At 39.4% G+C, this 23,752-nt stretch overlaps 1 protein-coding gene across 1 annotated transcript in view; it reads left to right on the top strand.

The window, feature by feature from the left end:
• Nucleotides 1–2,495: 2,495 nt before the first annotated feature.
• XK (X-linked Kx blood group antigen, Kell and VPS13A binding protein) overlaps nucleotides 2,496–23,752 on the top strand; it is a 44,847-nt gene continuing 23,590 nt past the window's right edge. Inside the window, exons 1-2 of the mRNA XM_090264440.1 lie at nucleotides 2,496–2,950; nucleotides 11,181–11,443. Of these exons, the coding sequence (XP_090120566.1) occupies nucleotides 2,706–2,950; nucleotides 11,181–11,443 (508 nt within the window). The 5' untranslated portion in view covers nucleotides 2,496–2,705. The remainder of the gene's footprint in view (nucleotides 2,951–11,180; nucleotides 11,444–23,752) is intronic.

The following is a 23,752-nucleotide window of genomic DNA, read 5'->3' as shown; positions in this document are numbered from 1 at the left end:
GAAGTATATAATTTTATCATTGGTGGATAAAAAGCTCACCTTCCTAATGATACGTTTTATATTCACTAGTAAACTAGTGCAATCCCTTAATTATTTTGGGGGATACAAAAGAATAATCTGTCAATAGAATACAACTGCTTATTCCTAATTATATCTAGGATTGAACACATACTATTAAAGTATTATTGAATTTTGAAGAATTGCTTAATAAATTAGTATTATTAATAAAACTGTACTCTTTGCAGTAGATTTGCCTCAGCACAAATACAGAGTTAAAAACATAAAATTATGAAAAATGCATCAAATAAATATTAGTTATTATTACTTTAAAATCATACTAATTTACATTAACATTAAATCCAACACCATAGTATATAACTAAATTTTTAAAGTCTTGCACACAAAACAAGAGGCTTCTTCAAAAATGCCTTTTTGCCAAAAACAGTTTCTTTGACCTCTTGCTAATTATTATACTTCTTTAGGGGCACTTGTGAGGCGCTTTCAAAGACATATCTCTGTCAGTTAGGTCTAAATATAGAGCAGAACATTCTATCAGATATTTTACTATATCACAAGGTATTGTAGTACTGTATTTTATAATAAAACCGAATTCTCAACTATTCTGGTATGTTACATATTATTATACCAAAAACACCACTTTCTATAAGTCTATTATTGTGTACAATTTTTAAAGTGATGGCTATTTCAGTCCTAGCAAGAAAGTAGAATGCAATACGTGGCATTAAATTGATCTTTAGTCAAAATCTATTATGTATGTGACAGGGATATTAGCAATCATGAGCTCAAATATAGGTATTTTTTTCTCGAGGACAAAAAGGCAAATGATAACACATAAAGGTATGGTCACTGAGGCAAGTTAGCTGGTGTGCAGGCTGAGAAGGATCAAAGCACAAAAGCTCATCAGATTTTAGCTTTTGTTATTGGTTGTTCCTGGAGGGAAGAGTGCTATAGTCATTTGATGTTGCTTCCCCCTCACGTGAGGTTTTTGCTCACAGCCACTGCATGGTGTAATGAAATCTCTTTAGAAGCCGGACTGAGTCAGAAGCTAAGAGATGCACCTTACTGTTTTTTTTAAACTGCTATTACAATGTTCTAAACACTGTGATCTTTCCAAATGTGTTTTCTGTATTAGTTTTGTACTGTAGAAAATAATTTGCCATAAACTGGACTCTGTGTTTAAAGTAATGTTATTTATTGGCTTATAACCACCCCTACTTATGTACAGTTTACTTAATAAAATAAAACCTGTGATAATCCTTTGCCTTAAAATAAAATCTAATGCTAAATGTTGATTGTGCTCTAATGAATAAGTCTAAGCTACAAATTAACGTTTCCTTTAAAGCTTAAGACAGTGTCAAATAAAATATTATAAAAATACTCTGTGGAGTGTTACTGCCTATTCAGTGTTTGTGACAGTGTGTGTATCTTTATCCAGGACATGGTGGCCGGCTGGGTTCTATAAATAGACATTAGTAATCCTTTTAGAGAATGGGCCTGGTACCGCTCAGCTGTTGGCTGAATACTCCCCTTAACCCTTATAAATAGATTTTCCCAGGCCACACAAGAATGAAGAAAAACAGGTCTTCATGTTTTCTCCCTTTACAACATTTGCTGTGATTCCTACTGAATTTTCATTCTATTTGTGTTGACATCATTTTCCAAAATACAAAAATGCTAGAGATTACTGCAGGTTGATGGAATCACCTAGTTTCAGCAGGGAAAAGGACTGTCATTATTAAAGTCTATCCCTTTGGAACAAGTGAGGACCTGAATTTTAGATTTAGTGGCCTGCTTAAGCTCTGAGGGACACGGTGGGTTGAACTCATCCTGAAGTCCAGAAGGTGTCACAAATTCAGTGAGTGGAAGGGAATTGTGTTAGTCTTGGGGCTGGCACACAGCAACAAGGCTGGAAAACCGTTTCCTTATTAGGCCTTGGTCTTTGGCCTGAGTTAGTCACAGTTATAAAAGAATAACTTTTGTAGGCAGTTTTTCTGGGAGAGATAGTGTTGGCTCCTAAGGATTATGTCTGCTGCTCTTTTGCCTTTAGCAGCAATGCTTCAGACCATTATATTTGAAAGGTTGAAGGGCGTGCATACTTGGCCCAGTAAAAAAGGTAATCCTGGGTGCATGACAATACACTTGCACATCGAAAAACATCTGTGTGATCAGGTTGTTTATAAATGACCGGAAACTCAGGCCCTTTGCGGAACTGGGTGTTCCCTAGGTCCGGAAAATAGAGACTGGGGTGGAAAGGGGGCCAGACCCTAACTCTGGGCACCGTTGGTTGCAGTTTTTCAAAGGGTGGTGAACTGTGTCTAACACGAACGCTGACTAAGAGGCTCTAGGACCCAGCGGCTACGCGCAGCACCAGCAGGGACTCGGGAGCCTTTGTGGCTCCGCGCAGGCTGTCGCTGGGTACGGGTTCGCGACCTGCCGGGGGACTGTCGCGGCAGAGGCGCCGCGGGCGGCGTACGGCGCGCGTAGGCGTGTCCGAGCGGGGCCGCGCTCCCCGCCTTATCGCAGCCGGATAGGTCGCCCCCAGGCTCTGTTCCTGCGCCCGGGCCCCTTGCCCTGGGCGGGCAACGCAGAGCGCGGGAGCCGGCGGGGCAACGCATGCTGGGAGCCCCTCGGGCCGCTGCCGCAGCGTCCGCCGCGCGGGAGGTGCGTGTAGCTGAGGCGCGGTGATGAAATTCCCGGGCTCGGTGCTGGCGTCCGTGTTCCTGTTCGTGGCCGAGACGATGGCGGCGCTGTACCTGAGCAGCACCTACCGCTCGGGCGGGGACCGCATGTGGCAGTCTCTGACGCTGGTTTTCTCGCTGCTGCCCTGCGCGCTTGTGCAGCTCACGCTCCTCTTCGTGCACCGCGACTTCAGCCGCGACCGGCCGCTAGTGCTGCTGCTGCACCTGCTGCAGCTCGGGCCCCTCTTCAGGTGCGTGCGGGACCACGGGCCCCCGGTGGCTTCCGCCACCCGCGCTGGCCCGGGTGGGGGGGGCGGCCTTCTGAGGGGGACAAGTGGTTGGACCTAGAACCGGGCCCAGGCCGGCCCAACCTGCCCCTCAGGCCCTCAGTCATAGTCCCAGGAATGCGACAGTATCCTGGGATAGTGGCAATAAAGCTGGGCGTACTGCGTTCCTGTTAGGTTCTTGTCTATGAAATTGCCAACATTCAGCGGAATTTGACTGACAAAAATGGCAATTTCACGTAGTTTAACCTCCTAAAAACCCAGGCTTTCTCTGCGGTCAGGTGGGCTCTGGCAGGTTTGGCTCATGTTGTGATTAACCCTTGGAAAGTGTGTCCTAAATCACAGTTCGAGCAAAAGCGGGGATAGATTTTAATTTATTAAACACATGGAGTGTATTATGTTCCAGTCACTGTTCTGAGCGGTTTAGAAATATTAATTTATTCAATTATCATACATAACTCTAAAAGGCCACACCTCAGTCATTTTTCTTGTATGTGGAAACATACAGGGTTGGAGAACTGTCTTCTGCCCCTGCCTGGGTTATAAACCTACCTAATCCTTGAAGCTGAAACACCAGATGATGTGAAGATAAAGACTTGCGGTGTGTTAAGGAAAAAAAAAAACCTATCAGTAACAGTTCTGGAAATTCATTTTTATTAACAAAAAGCAAGAGAAATACATGGTAATGAAATAGACTTAGGCTTATCCCAAGACCATGAAGGGAGTTTAAAGCCAAGGGTTTCTATCTGGATATGAATTTGTATTATGCAACTTTAGACATAGATGATAGAGGAATTGGAAGACATAGAAAGGCCCGAGAGGTACCTCAGTTTCCAGAAAATGCAGCTCTTCATATAGCCAGAGACCTGTCCTACCAGGACCTATCTCCCCTTACAACACACACACAGCACCACCACCACCACCACCACCCCTAACCCCAAGAGCACTATAATGAATCTTTGCCCTTCATATTAAAGACAGCCATTCTAGCTGACACTCCGAATGTGGATTTGTAGTTTACACGTTCAGGACAAAGTTGATGAACAAGTTTTCCAGAAGCTGTGGAATTCTAGAAAGGCAGAGAAACAGGTACATTTTAGGAAGAAGGAAGTTGCTACTGATGTCTTGAGACCAAGGGAAGAGTTGGGGTGGGGGAAGAGAGAGAGAACTCTAAAAGGAGAGAAAAGAAAGGACAATATTAAAACTCCTGCAACTGGGAGCCATTAGTGAGAGAGTTCATCCTTCCTGGCCAAGTAGGCCACAGCATCCTGATTGTGTTCCCACTCAGTAAAATCAATGTGACCTGAATTTGGGCAAAGTACTCATCATTTCTTAACCTCATCTGTAAACACAAAACTCATTGCTGGTGATGTTTAAGTAAAGTGAAGGGGAAAAGGGAACTGATATTTATTTAATGTTTCTTGTGGTAGATGGTTTGGTAGGTGCATATATGCCTCAGTTCACTGAATCCTCATCGTGAACTAGATGTAATTGTCCCTATTTTATAGAAGAGGAAAAGGAGACCCTAGACAGTGTCCACAAGGCTTCTTAGAAATGAAGTGGGAGTGAATTATGTTCCTTACACTCTGTGAACGAAGGCAGAGTCTGAGTGTGGAGTGCATTTTATCCTTAGTTCAGTCTTAAATTAAGAAAATTTGATCATCTTGGCAAAATTTAAAAACAACCTAAATAGACATTTAAATAAAGGATAATAGCCTATCATTTTTGCCATTTAAAATGTTTCTAAATACCAAGCATGACCTAAGGCAAAGCTAATGATACAATATTATGTATAAAAACAAGACGGCTCTTACAAAGCTGAGCTCAAGGAAACATACCAAGGGTGGTAATTTTTGGATGGTGGAGATATGGGTGATTTTAACTTTCTCCTAAAAAATATAGAAAGTGCAAAATTTCCCCCTTTATTGTATACTTTCTACATTTTTCAGTTTTTACAGTAAAAATATTTTAATTTTCTTGAAGAGATAACTAGATGTATAAAAGGTTTCAATCCCATGAAAAAACAAATTTCCAAAAAATTCTGGATGAGTCATTGTCTTCTTTCAGGGAAAAACAAAATAAAACATGAAAACAAAGCAACAAGAACCCCCTCTGTCAACAACGGCTCTGTCATTCTAATGCAGCTGATTTATTTCAAGGAGATATTGTGATCTTAGAGCTGAAATACACAATATGCACTTCTAAGCCTCTTAGCTTCCAGATTAAAAAAAGAGCAATTTGATGTTGTGTATCAGTGTGACTTAATTTGTTATTGGAAGTTCTTCCTGCTGACTGTTTGATTCTATTTTAACTCTAAGATTTTCCATAGAATCAACATTTTCTCCCCCTTACAAAGGAGAGTCATGGTGTGTTTCTTTTCCTCCCTTATCAATTAGACTTGGTAATACTTTTTTTTTTTTTGGTTTTTCAATTACAGTTGTCCCATCTTTTCCCCATTGCTACCGCCCCCCCTAACCAGCTCACCCCTTGGTAATATTTTGAAATTGTTTTTGGAAAATTTAGCTCTGTTTACTTTTCGTGCATACTACCTGGCCTAACACATGTTCTTTTTAGGTGAGATGCTGTTGTCGAATTTACTTGGTTAAATTGCATTATATTATACTGTAATAATTATGGGCTAAATACTGCAAACTAGGCCCTGCTGCTTCTTTCCTTTAGGCAAGTACCGGAGAGCACCATATTTCATTTATATCAGTCTTTTATTTAAAACTAAAGTTGCAGTGTGTTTGCAGTGTGTTTGGTTGTTTCCTTACTAAGGCTGTTACAGAACCCCTGGGCTGCTCCAATTGAAAACAAACCCACGGGCTCTTTAGTCAGGGGCCCGATTGCCCGCCGCCAAAATTATAACTCTCAATACCAGAGTTTAGTGAAAAGAAAAAGAATTATTTATTTAACAGTTATATAGATTTAGTTATTTGCGGATTTCTGTTGTTAAGTCTTATGTTCTTTAAAACACCTATAAACACATATCCTTGCCTCCCCCCCTACCAAACCAGGCTAGTTTTAGAAAAGTTAGAGAAACCCTTTCCCTACTTTCCAAACACAGTTCAGCTTTACCAGTAGCTGCCAGTCATTCAATCCTGATTGGGGAGACCTCGTCTGTGTTATGGGGTCCACCAGCTTTTAATCCAGAACCTCGTGGATTCTCAGCCTCCTTGTAAACTGTACAGTTAGTCCTTTTGTAATCCGCACAGTCAGCCTCAGCCTCAGCCTCAGTCAAACGCACACAGTCAGCCTCAGCCTTAGTGAAATCCGCACAGTCAGCCTGGCTAAAATGTCTGCCGCTTATTTTTAAATCCCTGACTATGTCCTCTGACGCAGTGGGTGCGGTAACCAGTTCTGACCATTCACAGAACCTCCCGCAGGCTCTGTGCGCTTTCTCCATACCATCCCCTGGTCCAAGACTCCTCCCGTCTACCTGAGGCTTTGGATGCATTAAAGCCGTTTTGCGTAAGAAAGACACTAGCCACCAGCCTCAGGCATGTGGAGGCATTCTGAAAGCTGCTTCCTTCTCCCCATCCCCCAGCCGCAAACTCTGGGGTTTTTTGGACTCCCCTGTTTCTGTAACAAGGCTGGGTTCCAATGATAAGAGCACAGGATAAGGTCTTGAACTTACTTTTTTTTAATTTTAAGGACAACCTTATTGTGAATGATAATAGGTGTTTCGGAAAAGCAGAGAGGGAAAATACCTCTTAACCACAGCAAAATTTGTTTATTGTTTTACAATATGATAGTTTTATAAATTGGGGGAAGGAATGCATATAAATGAGTTACTACTTCAAGTAATTTTTCTTCATTTTCATTTCCTGGTATAATGAGGAAAAATGGCAAGTGAAAATCTTGGTTTGTAAAATAAAAGCTCAGAAGTTCCAGCATTATTTTATAGAACATTGCAAATGATTCACTGTAGTATCTGTCTCTATGGTAAACTTACAACAGACTTTAAAATAACAATAGCCTAAATTTGAAGAGCATTTTTATTTGCAAAGTGCTTTTACATACAATATTTAATTTCATCCACTGTAAAACCCTGTGAGCTAACTGTCATTATCTTTTTTTTACAAGTTGAAAAACTGAGGCTCAGTGAGAGTATGTATGCAAGTGGCTTTTCACAGGTCACATGGTGCTTTCTATTTAACCTGTTTGGTTCTTGTGTAGCCTCACTGAGCATATATGTCTTATGAAGGTGGCATATAGGAAACCATAGTATTTCTTCTGAAAATGTGTTTTTAGTAACTACCTTCAAGATTTTCTGTTACCAGAGGTTGTGCTGATACCAGCGTGCATGGTTTCAGCTAAGGAATGAACTCCTTCCACCACTATGGTGCTTGAAAAATGCGATCAAGTGTAAAAAAAAAAAAAAGATAGGAGGATCAATCTGTTGGTTATCTACAGCATTAGGGGTTAGCAAACTATGCCCTACAGGCCAAATCCCCTCAATGCCTGTTTTGTAAAAAAAGTTTTATTGAAACAGGCATGCTCATTCGTGCACTACTTGCATAGTTGTAATAGAGACCATGACCTGTAAAGCCTGATATATTTACTCTTTGTAAATACTTTACAGAAAAAGTTTGCCACTCCTTGGTCTACATGTTACTGAAAAACTACCTTGAATGATTTTAATGAAAATGAAAATATTTAATGTATGACTATACTTAGACAACCTCTCAAACAAACAGCAACAGGTTTTGAGTAATTAGATGAGTCTTGGAGAAGCCTAATAAGAAATAGAAATTTGTTTCTTATCAGTTTCTTAACCAGTATAGTAGCAAGTAGTACAGGTCTTATAGCCTTTCACAACTCTATTAAACATTTATTATGTGTAAAGTTCTATGCTAAGATAAATGTATTTAATTGGGAAAAATAGTGGATAGCTCATACTGGGACATTCTTTCATTTCAATTGGTAGACACTGAAGTTTCATTTCATTTTGTAAGTTCTTCTTGTTTAATGCCCCCTTCTCAGCATCAAGAGAATTACTTTCTCCTCTGAACCTTCATTTTATTTATTCAACTTTTAGCATGTGCTGGTGTTTCTTTTATTTGTTTAGGCTTTAAAAATCCAAAGCTTGATTTCATTATTTAGGTAAAACACTTGTTAAAATTGACAAAGAGAAAGAAACAAAAAACAAAAACAAGAAACATAAACACAATTAAAAAAAGAAAAAAACCCTCTAATTTGACTAAAGAGAACAATTCTTTAACATTTTGTAGTATGTAATTCTTACTAATATTTTTATACCAATAAGCTAATAAACTGTCTCTTAGGGGAAAAAAAATCTCTAATTTGCAGCATTTGCTGATGTCTGTGATGTAAAATTCCCATCATGGCCTATTTCAAACTACCAGTTGTTTAACAACTGGCTCACAAAACTATTTAACAGTCTCGAGTCAGTATGAGTCAGCTCAAGCACTCCACAGTTTATGTGTATGTGTGTGAGATTTGTATATATTTTATATATGTGTAATTTTCTTTTTACAAAAAATGGAATTTCCTATGTAAATTCTATTGTAATATATTCCTTTCACTTACCAAATATAGTAAACATTTTTATATATCAGTAGATACAGGAGGTCTGTCCAGAAGGTGTCCAGCCATGTAATATGAAAAATAGAGACATTTATCAAAGAAGATACAAGATACAAGAAACATTGTACACAGGACAATGATGCCTCAGTCCCCTTCAAAGTAGGCACCTTGGGACCTCACACAGTTCTCCCAATCACCATCAGCTGCCCCATTGTATTCTCCTGAATCTTATAGGCAGTGTGAAATCTCTTCTCTCTCAGAGGTGATTTTAGTTTGGGGAAAATTCAGAAGTCACAAGGTGCCAAATCTGGGCTGTAGAGCGACTGAGTCACCTGGATGATTTGTTGTTTTGCCAAAAAACTGCAGGTGCGTTTTGGTGATGAAGCTGCCAATCACCAGTTTCCCATAGCTGCAGCCTTCTGAGCCATCCAAATAGTTTCAGCAGAAGAATGTTTCATGCCTAAGGCAAAATTTGATGCAGATTTGTTGCTCTACTTGCTCTGTCATTTTGAATGCAACGACCACACAGTACACATGCTCACTCAATGGCATGTCCCCACTGACTAGTACAGTGATTGTCATTGTTCACACACGTGCATTCCAGTCCACTCTCCTTGGCTACCAGGCTACACTGATGTTGCACAAAGCGTTCTCATTATATTAACAATGGCTGGACTTTTTCCAGACAGACCTTGTATGTCTATACTGTTAAATTTAAGGATTGGATAATATTTGGTTGAATACTTATAATTTATTTTATTATTGTTTTATTTGGAGACCTTTAGAATATTCCCAGAATTTTGTTATTACAAATAATGTTATATTTAAATTCTTGCAGTAGGCTTTCTTTCAAAGTGAGTTAATATATGAGAAATATTTTATAAATTAAAAATGCTGTATACATATTAGTTGTATTTATTATTCTTATCGTGTATATGTCCCACTTTCCTATTTAGATTATAATTTCCTCTGAAGGAGGCATTGATATCCAGCTGTCTTTGCATTTCCCCACAGCTCATAGCAAAGTGCATCTCCACTCATCACATATTTGAGAATGATGACAATGGTCAGTTTATTCTGTCTTCTAGTCCTTGTGGTCAGTGCTCCAACATTGTGAAGTGGCTAGGCCTCAGTCTTCAGTCATACATAGATTTGAATTTTTTCTCAGAATACATTTAGTTGCATCATAACCTGAACTTCATTATTTTCAGGCGAACAAATTGGTCCAGGCTGTTTTACATGTTTTCAGGTAATATGTTAACATGTCTGTGTCCTCACTGGGCAAAATGTAGCACACAGACCACACACATACACATATACACACACACAAACTGCTGTGTACATTCTTTCTCCCATGAGCAAATGAACAAAAGTGATAATCACAAAATATGTCTTCTTTGTACTTACCAGATAGGTCCCTGCATTTCTTCTTTTACATCGATCATTTTATTATTTCAAGTTATGAATGTATTCTTATTGCCATAGTTGCCTAGGAGTGAGGGTACAAAGTTAACATTCAGTAAAACAAGTGAAGCCATAAAATCTTCCAGCAGCATTATAAGGTTGTTATAAAAATGCATGTTTGGGGGAAAATGTCCTTTAATAATTTTAAACCTAAGACCATGAGTATTTTTCTTATTCATACAAAAAAGAACATTTTTCCAGCATTTTATTATGAAAAAATTTGAACATACAGAAGACAACTTGAAAGAAATGTACAATGAACATACAAATACTAATGACCTGAATTCTATAGCTAACATTTTATGTCACAAATTTATCCATCAGTACATTTGTGTGTGTGTATACTTCAAAGTAAGTCAGATACATTGGTACTCTTTCTTCAGTATCCATTTCATTACCTGGAGAGGAAATCCAATTTTAAAAGCCAGGTACTCTGTCAGTGTAGAAAGGTTATGGCTTTATCCCCAGGCTAGACTTGAAATTCCATAAATGAGACATAGCTGGAAGGCCCCTAGTTGTCTTCTGAACGGCTTATGAGAGCAGAGAAGATAGGAAGTATATTGTGGTCTTCCAGGCGAATGCTAAATGGCAAACTGCTCTGTGCTGGGGGGATCTCTCAACCATAGCTGCTGCTTTAACTGAGAGTTGGGGTATCTATTGGATGTATAAAATATATTTTGTATATATATATATGTGTGTGTGTGAGAGATATTTATAGATATAGATATCTGTATATGTGTACATATACATATATGTATGTGTGTGTATGGACATATATCCTGCATTATCTCCATAAGGATGTGGCAAAGTAAGTTTTATCTCCACGTTATAATTGAGGGAAATGGATCAAGGGTTAAAAGACCTGCCCAGGGCTGCACAGCTAATAAGTGTCAGGAAGGCAAATTGAATATTTTTCTGTAGCTCCATTTGGTTTCTTTGCCTTAGTGGGCTTCGATGTCACTTCTCAGTTTGATTCTCACTCAGTTCCATTTGGCTTACTGGAGGGACTCAAGAGGACTGGATGCTCAGAACTGGTCCTTGCAGTGGATGATTTTAGAGGAGGGGCTGCAGTGCAGAGTAGCCAAGTCAAGGCTTTGAGAGTCAGCTTAAGTGTAAGCATGGTAACTGGGGAAAGAGAATCCTGTCTGCCTCTGATTATCACGACTTGCTGATTTGTTTCCAGGTGTTTTGAAGTCTTATGCATCTATTGTCAGTCAGGCCACATTGAAGAGCCTTATGTCAGCATCACCAAGAAACTACAGATGCCAAAAAATGGCTTCTCAGAAGAGATTGAGAAAGAAGTGGGCCAGGCAGAGGGCAAGATGTTCACCCACCGATCTGCATTCAGCCGGGCATCAGTGATCCAAGCTTTCCTGGGCTCAGCCCCCCAGCTGACCCTGCAGCTATATATAAGTGCCTTGCAGCAGGACATCACTATCGGAAGATGTATGTATATATATTTTTATTTCTGCCTCCATTTGGGGATCAAAATGGGGAACAAAACATAAAGTTGATTTTGTTTTAGGTGAAATTCATTCATATCTGCATTCAATCCTGGGTTTGCATTCCAGTTACTGAGCTCAAAACTTAGTTAAAAAAACAATGTTTATTTACTTATGAATTTGCAATTTGGGTAGAGCTCAAGAGGGTTCACCTATGCTCTACTGTGCATCAGCTGGCGTGACTCAAAGATGGGTGATTAGAATCGGTTGAAGGCTCATTCACTCATACTTCTTTTTTTATGTATTTTATTGATTATATTCTTACAATAGTTCCAACTTTCTCCCCTTTACTGCCCTCCACCCAGCATCTCCCTCCCCCAGCAATCCCCCCCAAGTCCATACCCATGGTTCGTACATACAAGCTTTCCCGCTTCACCCTTTCATATATTCTTCTTCTTCTTCTCTCTCTTTTTTTTTAGTAAATATGAGATTAATTAATTACTTTAACAATAAAAAATAACTATCCCTCCCTCTCAGATATTAAGACCCTTTGTAATCTTGTAAAGGACAATGGGCGAAGGTCTCAAGCTCCTCTAGCTGCTTCAAGCTGGACATGGTCGTCGTCCTACCTACCCTTGGGTCCAGAAAACCCTAATAATAGTGGGGGTGTGGAGGGGAGGGTGGCCTTCCCACATGGGGAAGGATTGTGCAGACTCCAGGTCAGTTGGCTGTCTCCAGTCAACGGTGTGCTTGGTTTAACAGGCTGGCGTCCTTGTTGTATTCTGGGGGCAACAGATTTGGCGAAAAGGGTTAAAAGACATCATTCAATCCATAACTACTCGATAACAAAAGGCAGAGATTAATTTTTCAATGTTCCACATTGGGGAAAAAAAAAAGAAAAAAAGGGCTTCTTTGGAGGAAGGTGTGCCAGGCACATCTCACCTGTCCAAAACCCTTTTGCCCATTATACTTAGTTTGGGCTGAGGGAAATAGTTTAGGTTTCCCCCCTCTCAGACCTCTGGGTTCTTTCTGTCCAAGCCATTAGGACAGAAAAGAGAAACCAGTTTTAAAGTGAAGCCCACAGACCACCCCATTCTTCACCAACCCAGCCATTTAGTTCAGCCAAACCGTTGAGTCTCAGGAGGCAGCAATGCAGACAGGATTAAGTGAGGCCTATACATACAATCACTCAGGTAATGCGGTCATAGGCTTATGCCCTTTGAAAACAGAAAACACATGTTAATTTATGTAACATAACCCACAAACAAGTCTCTAAATCTGTAGGACTGTCTTATTGGGAAGACATCCGGTTGCAAGGCACTTGACATTCTACTTGCCTGCAACTTGAATGTCTTTGATGATATCACAGACATGGTTTAATTTTCAAGTGAAACCATATTTTAAATGGAAAGAAACTTTTAAGATGGTTATCTGCACTACTTTATAGTCTACCACTGATCATTGTGATTTTCCTTGAATAATGATTTTTCTCCCTAAGATTACCCTCCTTGTCATTAAAGGGACTACATTAAGTCCATTTTTAATTTATCCTGTTCATTTGCATAAATACAACAAGAGCAGCAAATGATCACTTATGATCTTTAGTTCTGCTTTGCTGGAACTTACGCAAGGAACATTTAGGGTGACCCTCAGTCTGCCCTTCAGGGCACAGAAGCTGAGCCACATATCTGGCATTCATCCTTGCCTGTATACACCTGTCGTTTCCAAGTCTTTCTGGTTTTTCATTGTGCCTTAAGGTCCTTTCTAGCCATCTTTCAGGAAAACAACCTTCGTTCCTTCCCTGGAAAGATTGCTGTGGACCACACAACCAACCATGGTACCAGGCCTTTTATCTCGCGGGCTTTTATTACCTTTGAAAGTCATTCCCAGTTGCTCAGGGCTTTTTGGTAACAACCTGAGCCCAAGCATGTCTCCTTTAGGCTTGACTTTCCAGTCAAAGACTTGGTCAAAAAAAAGAAAAAAAAAAAAAAAGGAACCTCTATTAACAACTGGTCTTATTAGTTTTATGCAAAGAAACTTAGGTCATTACTTGTTTAGAATGCCAAACTCTGGAGGGATCAGATAGGGAGAAAAATATACAACGTGAAGGAAAATCTTTGTCCTAATATTCACTGAACTGGCATTTCCATTCTTCATATTTTCATTTTTCCCCCACTAAAAAATTTTTTTTGTTTGTTTTTCCATTACAGTTGTCTCACTTTTTTACTCCTCTTGCTTCCCTGCACTCTGTCTCTCCCTTCCCCCACATTCAGTCCCCACTCAGTTGCCCATGTCCGTGGGTCATTTATACATGTTATTTGACTTGACCCTTCCCCTTCTTACCCTCTTCTCTCCCTCCCACCTCCCCCCTTGTTACTGTTAGTCTACTTCTTGTTTACATAGCTCTGGTTCAGTTTTGCTCATTTGTTCATTAGTTTCCTGTAATAGGTGATAGCATAAGGTATTTTTCTTTCGTTGCCTGGCTTATTTCACTAAGCATAATTCTCTCTAGTTCCATCCATGTTGTTGTAAATGGTAGAAGTCCCTTCTTTCTTTCTGCTACATAGAACTCCACTGTGTAAATGTACCACAGTTCTTTGATCCACTCATCTACAGATGGGCATTTAGGTTGTTTCCAGCACTTGGCTATTGTAAATAGTGCTGCTATGAACATAGAGGTGCATAGGTTCTTTTGAATTGGTGTTTCAGGATTTTTCGGATATAATCCTAGCAATGGAATTTCTGGTTCAAAAGGCAGTTCCATTTTTAGTTTTTTGAGGAAATTCCAAACTGTTTTCCATAGTGGCTGCACCAGGGTTCCCATTTCTCCGAATCCTCTCCAGCACAAGGTGTTTGTTGATTTGTTGATGATGGCCATTCTGACTGGTGTGAGGTGGTATCTCATTGTGGTTTTCATTTGCATCTCTGATGGCTAGTGATGTTGAGCATCCTTTCATCTGTGGGCCCTTTCTATGTCCTCTTTGGAGAAGTGTTTGTTCAGATCCTTTGCCCATTTTTTAATTGGGTTGTCTCTCTTCTTGATGTTGAGTCATATGAGTTCTTTATATATTTTGGAGATCAATCCCTTGTCTGAGATGTCATTGGCGAATATATTTTCCCATATGGTTGGTTTCCTTTTCATCTTGCTGATGTTTTCTTTAGCTGAGCAGAAACTTTTTAGTTTGATGTAGTCCCATTTGTTTATTCTTTCCTTTATTTCCCTTGCCTTAGGAGGTATATCAGTGAAAATGTTGCTACGTGGGATATCTGAAATTTTTCTGCCTATGTTTTCCTCTAGGACTTTTATGGTATCATGGCTTACATTTAAGTCTTTGATCCACTTTGAGTTTATTCTGGTGTATGGTGTAAGTTGGTGGTCTAGTTTCATTTTTTTGCATGTCCCTGTCCAGTTCTCCCAACACCATTTGTTGAAGAGGCTCTTTTCACTCCATTTGATGTTCTTTCCCCCTTTGTCAGATATTAGTTGACCATATGAACCTGGGTTTATTTCTGGGCTCTCAATTCTGTTCCATTGATCTATATGTCTGTTCTTATGCCAGTACCAGACTGTTTTGATTACCGTGGCCTTGTAGTATAGTTTGATATCAGGTATTGTGATTCCTCCTACTGTGTTCTTCTTCCTCAAAATTGCTGTGACTATTCGGGCTCTTTTTTGGTTCCATATAAATGTTTGAAGTATTTGTTCTAGGTCTGTGAAATATGCTGCTGGTATTTTAATAGGGATTGCATTGAATGTATAAATTGCTTTGGGTAGTATGGACATTTTAATGATGTTGATTCTTCCCATCCATGAGCATGGCATATGCTTCCATTTATTTGTATCTTCTTTAATTTCTTTCTTCAGTGTTATGTAGTTTTCTGAGTACAGGTCTTTTACCTCTTTGGTTAAGTTTATTCCTAGGTATTTTATTTTTCTTGTTGCTATGGTAAATGAGATTTTTCTTTCAGTTTCTATCTCTTGAGTTTTTATTGGTGGTGTATAAAAATGCCTTCGATTTCTTAATATTGACTTTGTATCCTGCTATTTTGCCAAATTCACTTATTAGGTTGAGTAGTTTTTTCGTGGAGTCTATAGGGTTTTCTATGTCCACTATCATGTCATCTGCAAATAATGACAGTTTTACTTCCTCTTTTCCAATTTGGCTGCCTTTTCTTTCTCTTTCTTGTCTGATTGCTGTGGCTAGAACTTCCAAGACTATGTTGAATAGGAGTGGAGAGAGTGGACATCCTTGTCTTGTTCCTGATCTCAGGGGGAATGCTCTCAGTTTTTGCCCATTGAGTATGATGTTGTCTTCGGGTTTCTCATATATGGCCTTTCACTCATACTTCTTATGGTTGATGTTAGTTGTTGCTGGTGGTCTCAGATCTTCTCCATTTCATTTTTCTATATGGGCTGGTTTGGGCTTCTTTATGGCATGGTGGCTGCTTTCAAGGGTCAGTGTCTTAAGGAGAGAGGGCCAGGGAGAAGAGTTATCACCTCTTGTGATCCAGCCTTGGAAGTCATGTGACATCACTTCTGCTATATTTTCTTTGTTGAAGCAGTTAAGAATCCTGCTGAAGTTGAAGGGAAGAGTAGGAAAGGAAACCGACTCTTGTTGGGGAATGTGTAAATCCCTGGAAGTAAGTTCACTGCAGTGACCATTTTGGAGAGTACAGTATGATGTAGGCTGAAAATACAGCTGCCAGAGACCAGGCCTTTTTGGATTTTGCCTCTGTCTTTCAGTGATAGTTGTAAACCAGCTGAGATGGCTGGTTGTAACAGCTTCTTTGTGGTAAATGATGGAAGCAATAGCACTCTCCTGTCTTTTTGCAGTTTGATTACATTATCTTAGCTTTTAAATGAACAGTTCTCTAGCCTTTGGGCTATTCTCACATTATCAAATTAAGGGCAGGTTTTATTAAGCCAAATTTCAAAAAACAATTCTCTATGTACATGGATACAGTGAAAAACCTTCATATGCAAAGAGGGGATATCCTGTTTTAAACTAAATATTCTGATAAATTTTACTATTAGATAAGCAAAAATGAGTTTAAAAGCCTTAAGTTGAAAAATACATATTTAAGAAAATATACCAATATTGGAATTTTAAAAATAAATCACTCTTATTAATTTCATTTCCCTTAATATTATCCTCTTTCTGCCTGTTTTGCAGGCTGGATGGTAGAATGTCTTTAATTTATGGCTGGGTCACAGGGTATTTGCATATCACAGGTGTCTCCCTCATCCAGGACCTTAAGTTGGAGTCTTGAACCTTGGTGGATTAATATTTATGTAAAAATGACTTCCACAGCTACAGACAGATAGTAGGTACTCAATAAATACCACATCTTTGTTTTCTAAGGACTTATTACTGGAATGGGCATTGACCAAGGTGAGCTCTCTGTATGCTACTATACCCTTTTCCCAGTTCATTGTTTCTCCAGGTGGCAGGCAGGGACATGATGAGAGACAGGTGTGGTTGTAGTCTATTTGATTTTTATAAGTAGACTCAATTTTTTCTCAAGTGTTTGTGAATGAAGATTGTATTATAGTTCAGAGGTCAGCAAGCAACAGTCCATGGGCCCAGTTGAGCACTGCTTGGTTTTGTAAATAAAATTTTATTGGAGCACAGCCATGTCCTTTCATTTACCTACTGTGTATGGTTTTGTTTGTTTGTTTGTTTGTTTTTGGGAGACTTGAGTAGTTGTAACAGAATGTATGGTCCACAAATATTACAATATTTACAATATTTACTATCTGGCTCTTTACAGAAAATGTTTGCCAACCTTTGTTATAGTTTTAAAGACAGAATTCTGTTCAGGAAAATAAAGCCTAACTTATAAGTGTCAGTATCACAAATAATATCTGTGAGATGTCCCCCAGGGACTTGGAAAAATATAAGTCCTCTGAGAGGTAAGCAATAAATCAAGTATGTATGGAAAAAGGAAATAAATGGACATGGTCCTCTTAAAAATTCAAATGGCTGATATTTAATGTAGGTCTTAACTAACCCTAATCACTGCCTTAACATATCTAGGAAAGGAATTTCTCACTAGGAAGGAGAAGGCAGTTATCATTGGAACATGGGCTGGGGTGTGTCACTGGGACAAACATTGATAGTGTCCATGATGTGGTTAGGTATGCATTTACTGCAAGAGACAAACACTTTGCTATAGGGTTAAACACCCTAGGTTTATGTTGCTCAACTAATAAGATATTGGAGGGAAGCAGTTGTTTGCTGACATTATTTCGACTGCTCACAATGTCACGGTTGATGTCCCTGTAGTTCCATTGGTCATTTAGCCAGCAGTGCTTCTCATGGAGTTGTAGAATGCTAAGAGATAGAAGGGATCTAAGAGGTCATCATGTCTGACTTTTCACTTTAAGTAGAAGTCCCATCTTTGGTGTCTATGAAAGGTGAACCATCAGCCTTTGCTTGACCATGTTTAGCAGTGGAGCTCTCTGTACCTGAAAGGCACTGTTCCATGATAAAACACTTGTTAGAACATTCTTCTTTATATAATAAGAAGTTAAGTGGGATTTTTCCTCTTCCCCCAGATGTGACATCAGGTCCAAGTGCTGGATACAGCACATTCAGAAGGAAAGCCACTAAGTATTTGCCAGATTCCTTTTTTCAGGATTTTACAAGAGTGACAAACCATCCCTACCACAATCAACTTCCTACATGCCCACCCTCTGATTCTATAGGGAAATAACTATGGAGAAGAGGTGAGAGAACGGGGACATCTATAAAATACTATTTATAGTGAGAGGCCACACTCTCCGCTCCCAGAAGCCAGGTAAAATGGGGTTTCAAGATGAAGGGTGCTCATAAAATGGGTAGCCAAGTACTTCACTCCCTGCCTTCTAACCTGGGAACCCATAGGCCAACTCTGCTGAAGCTTCCTTTGGAGATAGCTTATTGCATGTATCCTGGAGCTTAGGAGCATCCATGAGTAATGAGGCTGAGGCCTGTTTCTCATTTGTAGGTTTCTGAAGTAGGGAGTCTTGTGGGAATACCCTGGGGTGAGTAGAGACTGTGTTTCTATATGCCTGGAAAGGGGACAAGAGATCTCTACTGTATCAGCTAGCTATTGTGAGTAACAAACAATCCAAGACTTCGTGGTTTAAACAATAAGCACTTATTGTTGTTCAGTAGTCTACAAGTCAACTGGGAAGTTCTAGTAGCTATGCTGATTTTGACTGAGCTTGTTCACTAGTACACACTTAAACTGTGGGTCAGTTGGGAATGACTGGTCTGGGATGGCTGCACTTGGAATGGCTCACTTCCATGTGGTCTCTACTTCCTGAGCCTGTTAGCCTCATGGTGGCAAGGCTCTAAGAAAGTCAAAGCATGCAGACCCACAGAGCCTCTTGTAGGTGGTCTAGGCTCAGAACTGGGACACTGCCACTTTTTCACATTCTATTTCCACAGGAGATTAGAGGGAAAAATCAAATCCCTTTCATGGTATCTCACCAAGTTGACATAATTAAGTAGAGCATTTTCACTTATATAGAAATCAGCCTCCTTTAGAACTTAAGCCTGATGTGTAGACCTGATTTTTTCCACTAAAGCAATGCACACACCTACTCCCCCTTACCACATAGCAGATCTGCAAATATTCGCAGCCATCCTGTCTCCTTTTTCTTTTCCATTCTCCAGATCTTTTTGTCATTTCTCTAATGACATTCTTTGAAGCCATCAAGATCACTGTAGTTGACATACAATCTAGCTTGTTACTTTTTTTCTTAAAAAATACCATTCATAATTGTATGTGACATTGCAGACTTATTTTGACAAGAGCTATTAGCAGTGGTATTATGTTTCCTTTTCCTTTATTGTTTTGATTTAATCTGAACTCTGTGATTTTATTTATGTGCCCAAATGTTGTAGCTTTTGGGGGAGCTGAATCACTCAATTGGTTTATATTGATGGATGGTTCAATAAATTCTCCCAGTTCCTTTTATTTTTTTCAATTTTTTATTATTGATTATGCTGTTACAGTTGTCCCAATTTCTTTCCCCCCTGCTCCCCCCTGCCTCCAGTAGTCTCCCCCCTTAGTCCATGCCCATTGGTTGTGCATATAGTTCTTTTCAACATCTTCCTGTCTACTCCACTCCCTCCTACTATGCTTCCCAATTCCTGCACCATCTCCCTCCCCTCCTCCCCCTCCCCGCTGACCTCCCCACAATGTGCTCCCCTTTCCCTTCTCGTTGCCTACTTAGTTTGCCCTTGCCTCAGTTCCGTAGCTTCTGCTGTTGGTTGTTGTGATACAGTTTTCATTTTAATGTTCATTGTCCTGATCCTGCTTCTTCTAAACAAGTCCCTTTAACATCTCATATAACAGTGGTTTGGATCTGATGAACTCCTTCAGTTTTACTTTGTCCTGGAAGCACTTTCTCTGCCCTTCTATCCTGAATGAGAACTTCACTGGATAGAGGATTTGTGGCTGTATGTTTTTGCTTTTCATTACTTTGAATATTTCTTGCCAGTTCCTTCTTGCCTGTAAAGTCTCCTTTGAGAAATCCACTGATAGTCTAATTGGGACCCTTTTGTACATGATTCTTCTCTTCTCTCTTGCTGCTTTTAAGATTCTCTCTTTACCTGTAATTTTTGACATTTTGATGATAATGTGTCTTCGTGTGGTCCTCCCTGGGTCCAGTCTATCTGGAACTCTCTGTGCTTCCTGGACCTGTAAGTTCACCTCCTTCCCCAAGTTAGGGAAGTTCTCCTTCATTATTTTTTCACATAATTTTTCAATTTCTAATTCTTCTTCTTCACCCTCTGGCAATCCGATAACCCGATTGTTTGTTCTCTTATAGCTGTCCCAGAGGTTTCTGAGCCTCTCATCATATTCCTCACTCTTCGTTTCCTCTTTTTGCATTGGTTGACTGTTTGTTCCCTCCCTATGTTCCGATTTGTTGATTTGATCCCTGGCTTTCCCTTCCTCACCACTTGTCTTGTATGTATTTTTGTTCATTTCAGCAGGACTAGCCTTCATTCCTTCCCAGTCTTGATTCAGCCCCGCTGTTAGGTCTGTAAGCTGTCTTATAACTATGACTCTAAACTGAGCTTCCAAAAGATTCGCTATTTATTCCTCAGTCAAGGCTTTTATTAGTTTTTTCATTAGCTATGTGATTGGTATTTCAATAATTAATTCTGCCGTGACCGTTTTGCTTATCTTTTTCTCTTGGGCGGGACGCTGTCACGCCTCCTACGCTGTATTGGCTGGAGCTCGTATGCTCGTCACAACCTGGTGACCTTTCTCACCACCCTGTGGTGCTTTGCGTGGGGGCGGGGGTCCAAGATGGATTCCTGCTGTTACTCTCCACTGGCGGACAGGGCCGCCTCCCAACGGGGTTCACCCTCTCCCGTGTTGGAATTACGAGCCAAAGGATTCGGTCTGCAGCCGGGGCGGCCCCCAGGTGCCTCTCTCCTCCCCGCAAACACAGGCGTCTGCTCACCAGGTCCTGCCGTTCGCCGCTGCAGCTGCCGCCTCCAGCACAGTTCGATCTTTCTCAGCCGCAGGCTTGCACTTCCTACCCGTCGGATGAGCACCACTTGTTTATGACTGCATACATTGGACTTCCATGTAGCTTTATTTTCTGGAACTTCTTATTATTTTTAGTTTTGCATTAGCTGTAATTCTTCTTAGTTGTAGAGGGAGACAGAGTGTGTTGGTTTGTGCCTCAATCTTGGCCGGAAGTCTCAAATTCTCCCAGTTCCTTTTAAATACAATGGTCCCTCTCTATATCGCGGTTCACTGATAGCGGCCTCACTGTATCGCAGGATTTTTAAAAATATTATATTTAATTATTTATCACAGGTTTTTTGCTATATCAGGGATTTTGCAGTACTGTATATATATGTTGTTAAAGTTATGTAGGTTTAAGAGTGTAGAATATGTTTAAAAACATAAGTAGTGTTTATAAAAGTGTGAGGAAGGTTAATAAGGGAGTGGGAAAAGTTAAGGGACTGGGAATGGTTTATAAGTGTGGGGGAAGGGTTTATAAAGCCTTAAAATATATATAAATACTAAAATAAATGTAAGGTTCCTACTTCATGGATTTTCACTTACCGCGGGGGAGCAGGGTCTAAAACGTAATACCTGTGATAAGTGAGGGAATACTTTACTGAGAGCAGCTACCAAGATTTACATATCCAGTACCTGTACAGTATATTTTGAAATATATAAACGTAGGGCTTGATAATTTTTCTTGTTATATTTCCTTTTCTTGGATTGAAGCCCAGGGTATCAGTCTGTTGAGATCATTTTGAATCATGATTTTTTTGTCTTCTCAGTTTTGTCCCAGCCCTAATTTTATGTCTTCATCTAATAGCTGCCAAGAATGGGAGACTAGGACAGCCCAAAGCCACAGCCCTGAGTACCTCTTGACAAGTGCCCTTTAGCCTGAAAGGAAGTAGTGAAGAGTATGAGTACAGATTGCTTATCCAGTTGCATATTCTGACTGCACTCACATTAAAATACCAGTTATCTGACTTGTCCACAAGGATATCATGAGAGAACTTTCTTTTCTTGACTGTTTTTTTTTTTTCTGGAGGCCTTGCTGAAAACCATACACAATATCTATAATACCTACTCACTTATTAACTGCAGATATTTTTCTTTGTACATTAATTCAAAATATTGGTATTGTAAAACATTAAAGCATATAGACAAGAGTAGAGAATAATATAATAAACCATGTATCTCTCTTCCTGTTTTATCAAATATTCACATAACATGTTTGCTTCAGAATTATTTTTTTCTCTTTAAGAAATGAAACATTACTTGTATAATTGGGGTACCCTGTGTTCCTTTCTTATCATGATTTCAGAGTTTATCATTCTCATGCATGATTTATAACTACATGTGCACTGTATCTATAATTATTATATATTGATTTTGTAGGTGTTTAAACTTTATCGTATGGCAAATATTCTGAAATTTGTATCTTTAATATTTTCAGAACTATGTATACTGATGAATGTAAGTGCTAGTTCATTCCTTTTTGTGGCTTAAAAGTGTTCTATTACAGGCAACAGTTTTCTGCAGTAGAACATATAGTGAGTAGTTTAGATTTCACAGGTCATCTATGATCTGTATCATATTCTCCTTTGGTTTTGTTTGATTTTACAACCTTTTAAAATGTTCAAAACCTTCTCAGCTCTTAGGCTATACAAAAATTGGGCTTAGTTTGCTAACTCCTGTTCTACTGTTTGACTCTAACACTTTCTCCATTCTCCTTTTGATTTATATGACTTCCTAGGTCTCAGGTTGTTTTTTTAATAAAGCATAAGTGACAGTGATTCTCTTGCCTACCTCCTTATGAGGGAGATAAAGCAAATAATGGGTAGAAAGTACTTTGAATTTTTTTAAACCTGTTTTATCCTTTCCTTCTCTTCTCAATTCCCTTTCCTTTCTTTTCCACTTCCTTCTCCTTTACTTTTGCTGTCCTAAATAAGCTCTGCATTGAATTTATATAAAGAGATGTGGTAACTCATCGAGAAATCTAGGAAGCCAGAGACACATGGGAAGATACCTTTGCGCAGCTGGGATTAGAAAGGCCACAGCTCTGGGGTATCAGTGGCTGGGAAATTCAGGAAGAAGTCTCATTTTAGGCAGCCTCTTAGCTGGAACACACCTGTGTCTTTGCTTAAATGCTCTGGGACTAAGGTAGGAAGCCTAGGTTGATGGCCTATTCTGCTACCCAATAGTTGAACCAGCCTGACCTCACAGACCTTTTGTCTCTTCATCTATAATCTGCATCTATCAATGCAGGTTTGGCAGGATTGTTGAATTCCAGCTTTGCTAGCTGAGTGATTTCTGTGAAGTTCTTGAGCATCTTTGTATCTCTGTTTTCTCATCTGTATAATGAAGCTAATAACAGTATCTGCTTTGTGGAATTGTTATAATTAATCAATTAGTGCCTGTAAAGTGCTTACAATAGACATAGCATGAAGTAATTTTTTTTTTTTTTTTTTTTTTTTTAGTATAAGAGAGATGAACTGAAGAGATTTTATCATCCAGTTTCCTTAGGCAAGTAATTGAAATATGTGTGGAGAAAAACAGCAAAATCACTCAGGATCTCTGGGGATTGTAGAGTAGACAGTAATCATCATATCATATGTGCTTATTATATTTGTTCTGAAAATTCTGAGTACTAAACAAATATATAAATATGTATTGAACAGAAAGTCCTCAATTTCTAACTGAACATCTGGTAAACTGAAAGATGTTCGAGAGACTTTGGTGACAGTAAGATCTTAGTCACTAGAACTTTAAGACGTATTTTACAGTATTAGGGTAT

This window comes from Furipterus horrens, unplaced genomic scaffold, assembly GCF_987537825.1.
Source record: "Furipterus horrens unplaced genomic scaffold, mFurHor1.1.pri manual_scaffold_17, whole genome shotgun sequence".
Taxonomy (NCBI): Eukaryota; Metazoa; Chordata; class Mammalia; order Chiroptera; family Furipteridae; genus Furipterus; species Furipterus horrens.
Note: the sequence above shows the minus strand (reverse complement) of the source record. Positions and strands in the feature narration are given on the sequence as shown.